General features: G+C 41.1%; 1 protein-coding gene across 2 annotated transcripts in view; it reads right to left on the reverse strand.

The window, feature by feature from the left end:
• PTK2 (protein tyrosine kinase 2) overlaps positions 1-16,138 on the reverse strand; it is a 224,404-nt gene that overhangs the window by 56,251 nt on the left and 152,015 nt on the right. For both annotated transcript variants that reach the window (XM_063299713.1, XM_063299714.1), the window contains one exon: positions 2,055-2,111. In XM_063299713.1, coding sequence (XP_063155783.1) covers positions 2,055-2,111 — 57 coding nt within the window. The remainder of the gene's footprint in view (positions 1-2,054; positions 2,112-16,138) is intronic.

Raw genomic sequence — 16,138 nt, forward strand, 5'->3', positions numbered from 1 at the left:
TAAGAGGTCTGAAGAAGGATGGGAAAAGGACCTATCCTAAACACCTGGGCAATATGCTCTGCTGATACTTTATGCACATTTTATTATATTTTTTATCAAACTGCTTATTCCTAAGAAAATTAGGCATTATTCACTGCCAATTGAACAGTCTATTTTTATTTCAGTATTTCAAATAAAATAGTGGGAAACATGCTGCATTTCTTGTTTCCACAGAGAACAACCTCTGAAATTATTTATTGAGTTTTACAAAAAGGTAAGAATAGCCATAAAATAATCTATATATCCTTTTTTATTTGAATAAAGCAGTTTCCTCTTTATAATTCCATAGCTATCAAACCTGTTGGCTTAAAAATACACAATTGAGCCAGCACTTTATTAAGAGAAAGTCAACAGTTCCTTCTTTAAAAAAGATATCTCCAAAATTGTAAACAGATAGATAATTAAAGGATCTCCTGTTACCTTCATCTATTCCATAGCTTTCTGCAGTGCAATTAAGAGAAAAATCAAACACCAGCTTAGAAAATGCTTCTTAAAATGCAAATTACATTTGGAAAAGTATTTCCAATATTCAAAATCCCACATACAGACATTGTATTTGAAGTTTTTGCAAGTTCCCCAAAATAAAAGATCTATGTTTATGACATCATCTTCATAACACTGTAGAGGCAAAGATGCCATTCAAGCCCTTTATCCCGACTTTACTTTGCATATTACAGAACATTTCAGGATGAGGTTGTTACATTTATCTGGTACATACGATTAAGAGCTGTGTTTTTCATTAAGAATGGTTGACAATCAAAATTCACCCATTCCCCCTCCCCCACAAGGATACTCATTTATTTATTTACTATCCCTGGCTAACCTCAGGTGCTAAGCACAGTCCAGCCTGGTTAGAACTTGGGAGAAGACCTCCAAGGAATACTAGGGCTGTGGGCAAGACCAGGCAGTCCAAGCACATCCAAGAAGGTGGCAAAGCAAAACACATCCATGGTGTTGCCAAGAAAGCCAAACGGATGTGTCTTTGTAGTCACCAGGAGTTGTGCGCGGTTTCAGAATATTTTTAATCTTTGTATTTACTTTTTAAATTGTCTTCTGTGGTGGCAGATAGACTGCTTATTTCAGATGCAAAGCAAAATCTCTCCTCTCCTCAATGCGTGAAGAGCACAGAACAAAAGCTTCCATCATTTAGAACAAGTTGAAGTTTCCCATTATACGTGCACTTTGGAAATTGGATTTTGTTTTAATTACTGCTTTTAATCATCAACACAAACCACACTCTGTCCAGGTTTAGAGGTAGGGAAACTTGGAGAGTGAAAGTGGAAGCGTCCTGCCTCCTTCCTTTGCTTAATGCACAGTGGCATAAGACACTGGAGGGAAACACACATAATCCTGCAGCTTGCTGTGGTTTATTCTCGTCAGCAAGACACAGCATTGTGCCTGAACTGAAGCACAGGATTCCCAGCAGTTTCCCATCCGGCCATCAATCAAAGTTGGCCTCTCTAAGTTGCTTATATGGGTCTGTGTTTCTACGTCTGCTATTAAAAGAAATAATAATAATTCCACTGGAGGTATGTGAATTCTTCAGTTACACTTGAATCTTTTATTTTCAGTTTCTGGGATGCCTCTAGAGAGCCAGGTTGGTGTAGTATTTAAGGCACCAGGCTACAAACCGGGAGACTGAGTTCTAGTCCTGCCTCTGGCACAAAGCCAGCTGGGTGACACTGGGCCAGTCACTCTCTCTCAGCCCTGGGAAGGAGGCAATGGCAAACCATTTCTGAAATCTTGCCAAGAAAACTGCAGGGACTTGTCCAGGCAGTCACCAAGAGTGAACATCGACTTGGGGGCTTGCATGCACATACACAGACAAAGGATGCCTCTAGTCTCATTAGTAGAAAAAAACAATCAGTGTATTCAGTCTATTTATTTCAAATCACCCTAATTCCACTATAGCCAAAAGGGCCCAAACTAATGCATCCCCAAATTTTCCTGATTAAATGGATGTTCAGTTATGTTTATTGAATCCATCGGAATCCAGAGTGAACAGGATGACTTACTTGAAGGCATGGTATATGTATCTTCTTCATCTATGATCTCTGCATAGTCATCTGTTTCTGAAATGAAAGAATCAAAGAATCTGAAGGAAATGACCATATTACAACTTGAAAAAAAAAAGGCGGGGGGGGGGGAATATACTGCCGCTTTTCTATCCAAAAACAAAAATCTGCAACCTTTTCACCTCCCCATATAAATCTCCATCAGCCGTCATGATTAAATCTTTTCCCCAGACAAGGTTATTCATGGAAATGAAGATGACCTCATTACCACCTACATTACATAACCCAGACTTGTTTTTCAGGGATTAGAGAGAAACTGAAAACATCTTTATTGTCAGTAGACAGTTCCCCTATTTAGACCCGGTAGTCAAAATATGAGTAATCCTGTCTGTATAGTCAACATAAATTTCCTGTTAGAAAACTCACAATAAAGCAAAGGATGAAAGTGTTTTCAGGGGTAGAGTGGAATATCATATACAGAGAAGACCAAACTTGACACATTTCTGCATTGTAAACCTTTGATTATACAGGAGCCAAAAGTAGCAATGTCTGTGATATTACTTTTTTTTCTATGACTTCTTTATAAAGAAGAGATCAGACTCGTCTGGACCCTGCTGGCCTTTCTTAAGGCCTTGAAGACCTGGTTTTGTCATCAAGCATGGGGCCCTGATGGCGTGGGTGAGCCCATTTCTTGATTGTATGAACTATTATGAATTATTATGAATTGTTGCTGTTGGTTGTTTTTCTTGGCTGCTATTTTGTTATATAAAATTTTGTTATATTGTTTTTATTCTCTTTTTCAGTTTTGTTAACCACTCAGAGTCATGTGCTTGAGTGGCCATATATAATCAATCAATCAATCAATCAATCAAGTCATTTAAAGAATCACCTGTGTGCTTTAAGTCTGCTGTTGACAAATTATAATTTTACTTCAATATTATTGTCTAATTCCACCCCCAATCCATCCCCAATATTTTCATCAGGATTTAGCTTTACTATGCCAAGTTTATTTCTTGTAGAAGTATTTTTAAAGCAATTTTAAAAGGTGAAGCAAAATCTATTTTTTTTCCCACCCACATTTGTTTTGTCTCAGATATCTCTTACTCAAGAGAGATGAGAATTCTCACCATGGCTCACAATTTGCCTGGCAAAGAATCCCTTTTCAACCAATTTCCTCATGTAATTTACCATCAAGATAATCTGTAGGGGAATTATATTCCATTAAAGTCACATATAAAAATAATAAAGGCAGGGTAAAACTTAAATAAATAAATAAAATTTTATATATTGTGACTTATCTAATTGTGCTGAAGGATTGTAAGCAAATAAGTACATAATATCATTTTAGGGAAACCCTGCCAAGTTTTTGAAGAAGTCAGAAAAACTCCCAACTTTTGAAAATGGACATGACTTTTGGTTACTATCCATTTTTCATAACACATATAAACTGACGCAGTAATTAATATTACCAGTTGTTATGTTTGTAATGGCAAAATGCTGGAAAACTAAAGTGCTTGTTTCTTTGGATTAGTGATGTTTAAATTTATGGGAAATTTTGATCAGAAAATCAACACAACAATAAAGAACTCTGAAGGAACCCTATAAACAGTATGAACATTATTTCTTAGATAAACTAACAACATTCTTTTCTTAACAGATTAACTTTATGTGTATAAATGTTACTCTGGCTAGAAATCTTAAATATGGATGTTAAGCATTCATAAACACACAAAACTTTAGTTTCGTTTCTGCTGTGAACTGCTAGCCCAAATCCACCATGCTCCACCTTTCATGTCATCTAAGTTCCTGACCGCACTTGAGTTTGAATAAACACTCTCTCTCAGGTATGGGATTTTCCTCATATACTTGAAAGATTCCCTCAACCCCTCCCCACCTCGATCCCCCCCCCCCCAAATAAAGGCAGACCTCCAAAGAAACAGAGCAAGAAGCTGCTGTACTTGAGCTGGGAAAACTAATGGAAAGCACCATCTCTTCAACAGCTCTGCTAAATTACTGGAATTAACCCAAGAAGTATGGAGAGGTCCAGGGAAAAGAAGCAGAGGACTTTCCTTCAAATTCAGGCTAACTCCAAGAAACATTTGTTTTAGTCAGAAACTGCATTCAGTTTTAACTTCTTCTGTGTGACAGTTAAACCCTATTGTCTCTTGCTTCCATTATTCTGCACAAACAAAGCATTTGTGTAACTTCACGCTATTTCCCAAAATATTCCATTTTCCTTTATTAACTTCTTGTGAGTTGAAATCTAATTTGGAAGCAGAGATTCTGCTGTAGCTCATAAAGTATAGCAGTCTGCAATGAACCTGGCATGTAGTTTTGTAAATCAGGTTTCACATATTATATTTATTTTGACTTCTATGCCATTCAGTTAATGAAAGCTCACAGAAGCTTGCATTCACCAATACATAGTTAAAAACCTCATATCCATCCAAAACTCATCATAGGAGACTTCCATGGGGTGCACCATCAGATGGGAAAAGACTAATCCTTCGCATCCCCAAACATTCTCCTAAAAAGCCATGTCTTCACAGTTCTTTGGAAGTCCAATAGGGAGAAGACAGTCTGGATACCTTTGAGTTTCTTTTTTTAAAAATAAAGTTTGATTTTGTTTCTCCTTGGTGATATCGATTCATCTCCAAAATGGGGAAGGGCTGAAACCTCCAGCTACAGGTACATAGTTACATACATTATATAATTATTTTCTTCTCACATTTTTATCTTTTTACTGCCAGTAAGGCATCATACATGGTGAGAATCCTATCTCCTTCACATTTTAGGACCAGGGGAAGATGCCACGTGAAATGCTGCTGGAAGACAGATGGAAGCAGCAGGAACAATCAAGCAACTATACCAAAGCAAGAAGATGGGGTTTCAACATGGAGTGCTTCTGGGAAAGGAGGTTTAGACTTTCAACTTACAGGCCCAGCCATGCTACTACAGATTCTTTTGTTTTCATTCTTTCTTTTCTTTTTAGTATAACATATTTATCCACATATAAATAAAACTTCTACCTCTACTTTCACACCTCACAGAAAAGTTTCTGGCGAATAAGAGAGGTTCTGAAGTTTCATCTGTGTCCAGATCATCTCATTTTTTTTCCCATCATGGCACTGTGATTGGAACATCTGGACAACAGATACATCACAGAAACTACATCGGTCATGCTAGTGGGTGATCTTTGGAAAGACTGGGCTTGGAAGAGTATAACCCTTCTAGTCCTCCTTGATCTCTCAGTAGCTTTTGATACCACTGGACCATCTCTGAAGGATTACAGAATGGGGTCCTGTTTTGCAGTGGTTCACTTCTTCCTGAAGAATTGGTTCCAACCAGTAGAGGCCACCTGCAGATCTCTCATCTCTCCATATTATAATTGTCCCTCTACAAAAAAACTTTGGGTAGCTTACAACATATCAAATATACAGTTAAAACATAACAAAATGTAACAGCCGAAACAAACATACAAAAAAAAAAAAAACAGCCATAACAGTAAAAACAAAAAGAAAAAAGAAACCAGCCACCAAACACTAACCAGGCCTGCGAACAGAGCCTGGTCTTAAGGCCTTCTAGAACCCTAGAACAGTGGGCACCACACTTATCTCTGGAGGGGCAGTTGCTATATGTGAAACCAGTGGGGGAAAACATATGCCAGCACAATGTAATATATGCTGATGATCTCCAGCTCCACATCCCATTCCCTGGGCTAAACAGGTGAGGAGGTGGTAGTACTGGTCTACAGGCTGGAAACTGTCAAGTTCTGGATGGGGAAGAACAGACTCTGACTGTGGTCTCATTCCTCTGTTCAGAGGTTTTTTGTGATCTGTGAGTTCTCCTGGACTCACAGTTCCTATTTGAAGAGTAGGTGGTAGCTGTGGCTAGGAGGGCTCTTATAGTTACATCTTGTGTGCCAGTTACAACCTTTCCTGGACCAAGAAGCCCTGTTCACAGTCACTCATGCCCTAGGTACCCCCCATGCAGACATAATGTGGTTCATGTGGCACTGCCCTTGAGGAACATCCAGAAGGTAAATTGGTACAGAATGCAATGGCCCATGCCCTGAAGGCAGCAGTTACCAACTGGCTTCCAAGTATAATTCATGATGCCAGTTGTTACCCTTAAGGCCCTATATGGCGCCAGGCCTTGTTACCCAATGGACTATGTGATCAAATAGTCAACTTCTTCCAGGTTGTGTCCCAATGGAACTGTCACCTGACAGGGCCTCAAAAGCAGACCTTCTCAGTAGCTGCCCCATTCCTTGAAATCCTTTCCCAGAAGAAATTCAATCAGCCTCATCCATCCTGGGCTTCAGAAAAACTGTGAAGGCACAGGAGGAGGATGTTCTGTGATTTGAAGATGGGATTGCAGATATTTTATTGTTAGACACCTGGAGCCTTCAGGAATGACTAGCACACAAGTAAAATAAACAAACAAACAAATCCTATATAAATGCAATTATTGTTATATAATACATTTATAGCATGGTTAAAATTATCTTGCATTATTTATCAAGCTTTTATTTCCCCCAAGAGCTGAGTAGCAGAAAAAAAATATACAAGATGAGAGAAACCTGAATTCAAAGCCATTCTTGGCCAATTGGATAAAAGCTAGTTCTGAATCATCTCCCACATGGCTGTTAAGAGAATAACTAAAACCATGTACTCCTAAACTCATCAGAAAAAGAGCAGAATAGTAAAATAATACCTAAAGAATAAGATCTTTGGCTTGGTGATATATTGTCCGTCACTTACATATTATTTAGACCTAAAGCTAATCAACAAATTACAAATAATAATACTAGTAGTTTCAGAGATACTTAGTTTCATTAAGCTAGTTTAGTATTTTGTCAAGAGAATCCTCAAATAAGATTGTTTGCACAATTAATTTTGCACAATCCAAAGTACGTAGGCTTCTCAGGTAAAGACCATTACGAAGTTAAATGAAAGATACTTTTCCTAGGCAAAATAAAATTTCTCTCTCTCTGTATAATAGTTTTGAATTATTTAAATTTAATTTAGTTTAATTAAACATTTCTATACTTGCTAACAACAAGAATTCTCTAGGCAGTTCACAATTAACTTTATTTAGTTTTATGATTAGTTTATTATTCACTCTTTCCTCTTTCAGTTTTGGGAAAACAATGTGGAAAAGCACACATGGGGAATGCACAGTCAACTTCAGCCAAAAAATCTTGTAACTCATTTCGAGGGGCATTTCCAACAGATTAAGAGATGTTTCTAAATCCAGATATCGTGACTCCTCTTTGCGAAGGGGAAATAAGCTCACAGTATAATTCTTCCCTTAAGGCGTCAACACTTCAAAATGTGCAAATGTTCCAACACTGAGCACTTGAGGGATGAAAAAGAAGCTCATGGGCTTGAAAGAAAATGTCAATGCTATGAGTGGGCGGGAAGGAGGGACTACTGATTAACCTGTGCCCTCTTGATTTTTTTTTTTTAATGTTTCCCTTCCATCTACTGTAAAACTGTTTTATACCAAGGAAGAGTTCTAGGATGCTGTTAAATTTGAAATAAATAGCAATTCTTGACCTTTATTTCCAAAGCTTTAAGGACTCATCCTATGAATTGCAGAGCTAAGGCAGGTAAGGGTCAAGATAAGGATTCAGAGTTAAGGAAGCATCTTCATCTCAGGATACCCAGTAGTTTGCCAGCTGGTATTTCAGAGTATCTCACTGAAAAACTCTCTGGGGACAAAATTTCTTTTTTGTATATACAGGTAGTCCTTGAGTTATGATGGTAATTGGGACCGGAATTTCCAGCGCTAAGTGATACAGTCATAAAGCATGACGTCACATGACCACATTGCTTAGCAACGGCAATCTCCGTTGCCATCATTAACAGAATCCCATCAGTCATTAGGTGAGGACCCACCCCAACCCAAGCTACTCCCAGCTTGGTCCCTCCCAGCCCCGAGCCTGGGTAAGGTAAGGGACTGCTTCCTCTGCGCCTCCCCCACCCACCTATCCCTCCCATCTCTGTCCCTTTAGCTGCCTTGCACTCCACTCGCCCTGCCACCCTTGCTGCCCTGGCCTGCCCTGCACTCCCTGGCCTGCCCTGCACTCCCTGGCCCGGCCGCCCTGCTAACCCTACCTGACCTTTGCCGCCTTCCTCCTGCTGCTGACGAGGTGCGCCCAGCCTGGCCCTGTGCAAGGCAGCTGCTGGCCACGCCAGGCCTTCTTCCCAGGGCCGTTCACACCATTCTCCAAAGAGCATATGCCAGTCTTGCGATCCTATGAAAAGCCCTCAGAAAGCTCCTGTGGCCTGCCGAAGCATCACGAGAATGGCACGCACAATTTGGAGAACGGCATCCACGGCCTTCTCACGGAGTTTCAGAAGGCCTCAGAAGCTTTCCGAAGCATTGCAAGAATGCCGTGCGATATTTGGAGAACACCACACGCTATTTTGAGAGCGGTGTGAGCGGCCTCGGAAAGAAGGCCTCGCACAGGGCCAGGCTGGGCACACATCAGCAGCAGCGAGAGAAAAACGGTGAAGGTCAGCTGGGCACGGCAAGGCCTGCAGAGCGCAAGGCAGGTGTGGCTGGCTCAGCACTGTGGCGGCTGGTCATGGTGTGGGGCTTGAAGCGGCATGTCTTGGTGATGGCAGCGCTGTGGGTGAAGTAGAGGCTGAGCGGGCAGTGGCAGCCAGCTGAGACTGCTGAAGGCCCCAAGACTCTATTTCAGCCCCAGAGCTGCCACCGCCGCCAAGGAGTGCCACTGTGCAGGGCAGCCCAAAGGGTAGAGATGGGGGGGAGACAGGCGGGTGGGGGGAGCTGAAGCACCCCTGCAGTCGGAAGTGCAGGTAGGCTGCCAAGCACCTGAATTTTGATCACATGACTGCGGGGGAGCTGCAATGGCTGTAACTTCGGGGACCCGGCGTAAGTACTGTTTGTTCAGTGCTGCCGTAACTTCAAATGGTCGCTGAACGAATGGTCATAATTCGAGGACTACCTGTAATCAGTTTCTCTGTTTAAGCAAGACCAGCAAGGGCTATAGAGAAGCAAAATGCTCAGGACCATTCCAGAAGCCACACATGCAATCCACTATAGCTGATGCAATTCAGGCTCAGCACTCAAGCAGGAGTATGTATGTTTGTATGTATGTATTTATTTATTGATGGGGGAGTCATCTTCCAGAGCACGCTATACTGACAGTCAAGCACCTAGTTTCTTCTTTATCCTCTGGATATTCCAGTATGGCTTATTTCTGCCCACCTCTACCACAACCTGGTTGCAAGAAATAAGGTAGTAGTTGTACAGGGTTATGAAGTAAAGACACAAATTAACTTACACCAGATATTAAAAAGGAGACAAAAGGGCTCTAGCTGCACGGCTGTCATTTTCTGCAACCTTCATTCACCTCTGTTCCTTCTCCTTCTCTCTCTCTTTTTTTTAAAGGAGACACGCACTATGGAATTGTATTGACTGTAGCATAGCAGAAAATGTCTAGTCTGAGTAAACATATGGCTGGGGGGAGGGGCTTCATTACAAACAACAACAGGGGCAAATGAGTTATTGAGCCTGCAAACAGTATGTAAATCACACACAAATTTTTAAAAAACGTAAGCACATATTACCGTCCCCACTAATTTCATCTGTTGATCCGGGCAGCATGCAAAGAGAAAGCAGTAGGGAAAGAGTGGGGAAGGGACAGAGGGAAAAAGGGAAAGAAATGGGAAAATACAGTATTACAACCAGAGGTAAGCAAAAGAGAATAAACAAACAAGCCAACGAACGGCTACCGTCGTCGTACACGCCTCGCTCCAAGGAAATGTGATACGGCAATAGTACATAAGGTGTTCATTGGGGTCCAACAGTTTATTTCCATAAAGCAATCACAAAATGCAGGCAGCAGACAACACACTAATTTCGGTACAGTTTGGAAAGAAAAACTAGGCCGCTGTTTTTACTGCTGACTTCCACTATATCCTCTCCCCTCTCTCAGCCCCCACATTAATTCATTGGATAAACAACCCTGGGACAGTCATTCTACTGTATGACCTAGCTATTCCTTCGACTGTCAAGGAAACAAAAGCTGCCATCCTAGGTAGATGGGACTGAATTAAGATTTGAAACTTGTTATAGAAATTAGGCACCGTGCTGAAGACATGTTTTGCATTAGACATAAGAGAAAAATATATCCCTCCATAAGACAGTTTCTGGTAAAGCACAACCTGTTAAGGTCCAATAATCAGGGTTTGGGCACATACCGCATGACACTTCCATTTTATTTCTGGATTGACCCAAGGTCAAACCCCTTCAACAAATATTTGGCTTTCTTCCTTGAATTTATTTCATTGGTACAAGGGAATGGGACTGAGCTTTCAGCTGCAGAACATGGACTGGATGGTAAGTCTTCCCACCATAAGGCCTACACAACCTTTAGATCTGTATGCAATGTCACCACAGTTAGGACTTCAATATATTGTATAGCTGCTGCTCTCAGACACACCATTGTGTATCATGCCAAAGGTTCAACCACGCATTGACCCAAGCAGGCTACTAAGTGAAAGATTTGGAGGGTTTCCTTCACAGTAATTATTCAATAGGTTTGCACCACCACCAAAGTTCCACCTTTGCAGCAATTAGAAATATTTCCTGTGACTCACTGAACAATTGGAAAAAAACAGACAGTGAGAAGGAAAGCATGCAGATTCAAAATTTCAGCAACATAATTTTTAGGTTCTTGGAATTTTGCTTACAATTTTACTGCCGCCTCAGGGGAACAAAATTTTAACACTGTTAGTAAGGCATAGCTGTTGGATTAATCAGGCCACCTAAAGAAAGAGCAATGCAATACCCTTAGCTGGTGATTCGTGTGAACAGAAGACAAAAGGGAGAAAGTGTCTGGCTTTCTTTACTTTACGTTGACAGTAACTGACTCCTTTATCAAGAAGCAGAAAATAGAAAAGAAGAAAAATTATTTGGAAGAAAAGATAAAATTGTCAAAACATCCGCAAGCAAGGAACACAAGAAAGCACAAGACTAATGCTGCAGCCTGCTAGCTGCAAATAATATTTACCTCTACATTATTTGTATTTATCTTCTATTACAGAAATATATTTACTGCTGCTTGGCTTTTTGAAAAGCAGGAGAGCAAAGAGCTGTTAAAAACTTAAGATCTGTCACCCCTTTCTGAAGTGCAACCAGAACGAGACACTTTGATACATAAACTATAACAGTTTATACAGATGATCATTCTGACGATTCTCAACAACTCTGGAATTTCATATGGACTGGAGAACACATGCAAACGTTTTATGTATCACAAGTTCAAATAAAGGACATTTCATTTCACTCTAAACTATATTTTAATAATATTTTGGGGAAAGGGTCCCTCAAAAAGCTCCTTGCTATAAGGCGGTCCCACTTCAGGGACTGGACAGCTGATATCACTTGACTCATTCACTTCCAAATTCCTTCCCCGTTGCAATCTTGCACAAAGTCAACCAATCACAAACTGATGCTAGATCCCACTACCAGAGCAACAATGAATTATTTTGATTCTAGAAAGGTAATGCAGCAATAGTGGATAGGAAGGGAAGGCAGAAAGTAGATTAGGAAACCATTCCAATTGTTCTGGTAAATCAAGACAAGTGATGTTTGAACAAAAGGGTCAGTGAAAGAGCGAAAGAGCACTCATGTGGGGCAGAATGGCACCAGTGTGCAATTTATGATAAGGAGAGGGGATGAGCAAAATGCTTGTACTTGTCTGGAGATGAAACTTATGTTCACGTATTTGCAGGTAGAAGGTCTCGCGTTCAGTTCCTCAAACATACATACATACATACATACATACATACATACATACAAACCATTCATTCATTCATTCATTCATTCATTCATTCATTCATTCATTCATTCATTCATTCATTGGATTTCTCCACCGCCCATCTCGTGCAATGACGACTCTGGGCAGTTTACAATGAATAAAAGAATAAGGATTCATTATAAAATATAACAATATAAAATGTAAAATATGAAGTCCAAGACGGCCTTGGTGAGATTTTCCGGGGCCGCGTCAGGGTACCAGCCACCTCCACGATCGACCATCCCCCTTCTCGCCCCAAGCAAGGTGTCATAGCCAGTTCTTAACTCCCTTTCTGGAGGCTGGGGGAGTGGGGCCTGCCTCACCTCTGGGGGTAAATTATCCCAAAGGGTGGGTGCCATGGTAGAGAAGGATTCACGGAAAGGTTTCAATAAACTGCAATGAAGGATGGATGCATTTCAAATTATGTGGAAGTTGAAGTTTTACAGTCACAGGATTAATTATCTCAACAATAGGAAAAGGACCAATGAATTTTGGAGCTAGATTTTTGGACGGTTGAGACAATTTGATGAATTTAGTAGACAGATAAACTTTGTCTCCAATTTTAAAGTCCCATTCAGGAGAACAGTGAACATCAGCATGTTTTTTATAAGTAGCTTGAGCTTCTGCCAGGGCTTGTTCGGTAATTGGCCAGGAGTCAGAAATTCAAGTAGCCCACTCAGCAGCAGAGAAGGTCCTCCTCCTGGACCCTGCCAATTGGCAATCCCTCATGGACAGGGTCCGTAACATGCCCTCTCTGCCTGACCAGGTGGGATGGGTTGATGTAGTGGGGGTGATGCAGTTCCTCAGGTAACCTGGACCTGAGCCATGTAGGGCTTTAAAGGTGATAACCAACACCCTGAATTGACCCAGAAGCAGACTGGTACCCAGTGCAGCTCGCGCAGCAACGGTGTTATACGTGCCCTCCTTGGGGCTCCTAAGACTGCTCACATGGCTCAGGTAGAGCACATTGCAGTAGTCTATGCGGGAGATGACTAGGGCATGAGTGACTGTTTGGAAGGACTCCCGATCCAGGAAGAGGGGCAGCTGGCACAGAACATGAAGCTGTGCAAAGGCTCCCCTGGCCACTACTGCCACCTGCTGTTCGAACAGGAGTCATGAGTCCAGGAGAACCCCCAGGTTCTGCACCGGGTCTGCCTGGGGCAGTGCAACCCCATCCAGAACCAAAGATGGTACATTCCTGGATACCTGGGAGCCCTCGACCCACAGCCACTCTGTCTTACCAGGGTTCAGCTGAAGCCTGTTGTTCCCCATCCAGACCCCCACAGCCCCCAGGCACCTAGAGAGGGTGGTCACAGCATCACTTATGTCACGCGGGATGGAGATGTACAGCTGAGTATCATCCGTGTATTGATGATACCTCATCCCGTGGTGACGGATGATCTCGCCCAGTCGTTTCATGTAGATGTTAAAAAGGAGCGGAGAGAGTACTGAACCCTGCGACACCCAACAAAGGAGGGGTCGCGGGCCAGATCTCTTGCTCCCTATCAACACTGATTGGGACCAACCCTGGAGGAAGGAGGTGAACCAGCAAAAGACCACACCACCCGCCACCCACTCCCCACTCCCTGTACTGAAGACCTTGAATAAAATAAGAAGAATCCCAAGGACTGGAATCTTAGAAAGCTATTATCAGTCAAAAGTATGATGTGGTTTGACCCAGCATAAAGCATTGTTCTAGTTTTCATAAGCTAATTTCAAAACTAACCAGCACCTTGATCGTATGGAATTGTGTAAGAGCTAAAAGCCTGCTACTACTTCACTATTTTATAAGTGAAGCAAGCCTGGTACCCCTAGCTTTAGCAATATGGAACTGTAACTTTTATCCATGCTAATATAAGTAGTCCTCACTGACTGCAATTGGGACTGGCAACTCTGTCAATAAGCAATGCAGTTGTAAAGTGAAATATCATATGACTGTGCAGGACTTACATCAGCTTGGCTGCAGTCATTAAGCAAATCACCATGGATCATTAAGCAAGATGTCACATGGTTGCTCCTGCCAATTCCCCCATTGACTTTGCTTGTTGGAAGCCAGGTGTGAAGATTGCAAAAGGCGATCACGTGACCATGGGATGCTGCAACTGTTGTAAATGTGCACCAGTTACAGAGCACCCAAATTGGGATCATGTGACCACGGGGACACTGCAATGGCCGCAAGTTCAAGGACTGGACGTAAACCTACTTTTTCAGTGCCATCATAATTTTGAATGGTCACTGAACAAGGCAGTAAGTAAGCGAGTACTACCTATATAACCACAGGATAATATACTATATATCCTGCCATTTCCAACAACCATATAGTACTCAAGCATTTTACTTGCTATTCTCACCAGGATAAAGGACTCATTACTAACAGGTAAGGATAAGGAAAGATTCGCAACTCCTTTTTTTCTGGGTTGACCTGTGCTGAGATCATCTCACAGTTCTCAGAGGCTTACCATTCCAAGACCAGGCCCCAACCAAATTCTGAACAATTATACCATATATATTAAAAAATACCAAATCTACTACCAGTCTTTTGTTCAAGAAGTGAAGGCACAGAGCGGCTGTTTTGCGGCTGAGCACTGCAGTGTCTTAAAGCCAAGGACCAAAATAATCACAAGCTTTGGGTTGACACTGAGGATGACAGACAAGAGCGTAGAGGTAGAGTTTGCTGTAACTCTCAAATTCAGCGGTTGTCTCAGGATGCTACTCTATCCTTCTATTCTACTTTTTTAATACTCAGCTGTGAGCAACATCCATCTAAGCTACAAACAACTGTTTGGGCTTAGAACAGCTTAATTTAAAACAGTAATTCTGTTTCACAGGAACTCAATACCACAAATATCTGGAGAACAAAAGATTAGAAACTACACTTTAGGAAAAGAGGGAATTACAAAGTGATCCAGTGGCGGGCATATTATGTATTCCTTTATCTTAGTTATCTTAGATACTTCCCATGTAATTCAGTATCTTTTCAGGTCACTGTGCAAGAACAGAAAAACAATGTCCTTCTTACAAATACCTCCAAAAGTTTTTACTGCCCTAGAAATCATGACATTTTATAAACTTCTATTTCCATTTATAAATACCAAAGGGATACTAACCAATGAATGAACTTTCTGGAGGATCAAGAAATACACATATATTAGGATGAGGTACTGCTATCATTTACCTAGAATGCAGAAGCAAGCAATGCTGTAAATGCCATTATTTCTAGAAATGATATGATCCCAGCTGGAGGACCTGGTTATATGGATTCTGTTCTCAGACCATATGCTATCAATATTCCTGGTTAAATAAAATACACTACTGAAATCTTGAACAAAATTAAAATCCTCTGACAGTACTCCAGAAAACACCATCCTAACTGCCATATTACGGTCCTTTGCACCAAAGGCAGATGATAAACCATTGGAAATATAATGCTGTATTCCCAATTACTTCAGCTTCTGGGCAAATACAAACTAACAACACAGCCATGGGCACCCATACAGCCCTCCATATACTGCCATCATTACGGCTTTCTCGGTTTCCATCCCCAAAAGCAACTTCCCTTCCCCACCTGACTGATGACATGTTCATTATCTGGCCTAACAGAGACAATATGATGGCAAAGTTTCATCAGGGGTTCAATAGCTTCCATCTTACATCTGAGCCTAGCCCAATTTATTACTTTCTGAACTACTATGAAATTGCCCCATGATAATGCAATCACATTCTATCAAAAATCAACTGATATACAAACTTATATTCTTGCAGCTTTCACTTAAAACATGCCATAAAATCTACTGTCTACAACCAAGCCCTTTGATACAATGCTATTTGTTTAAATTTATCAGGCCCTCCATTAAAGATTTTAAACCAGACATTTCTTCAACTATAATATTCACCTAATGATGCTGAGGGCTAGAAGCTGGTTGGTTACCTGCCACAAATGTTTTAGAAGATTACTGTACTAGCATGGAATTGGACTAATGATCTATAAGGTCCCTTCCAATTCATACATTCTTTGATTCTAATTGTGGGGAAAAAAAATAGGCAGATCAATAGAACCAGGCAGGTGGCCGTTAATAAAAGGTAAATACTTTTGTAAGAGACAACAACAGAACATTGCTTGTCACCTACAAGTACAGCTAAAATAATTCAGACATATTGCAATTAATCTATTTGACATCCTAAACAATAACTTTTCCTTTTTAGCAACCTCAAACAATACCTGTTCATGGAGAACCACTGAACATAG

This window comes from Candoia aspera, chromosome 3 (assembly GCF_035149785.1).
Source record: "Candoia aspera isolate rCanAsp1 chromosome 3, rCanAsp1.hap2, whole genome shotgun sequence".
NCBI classification, from domain to species: Eukaryota; Metazoa; Chordata; class Lepidosauria; order Squamata; family Boidae; genus Candoia; species Candoia aspera.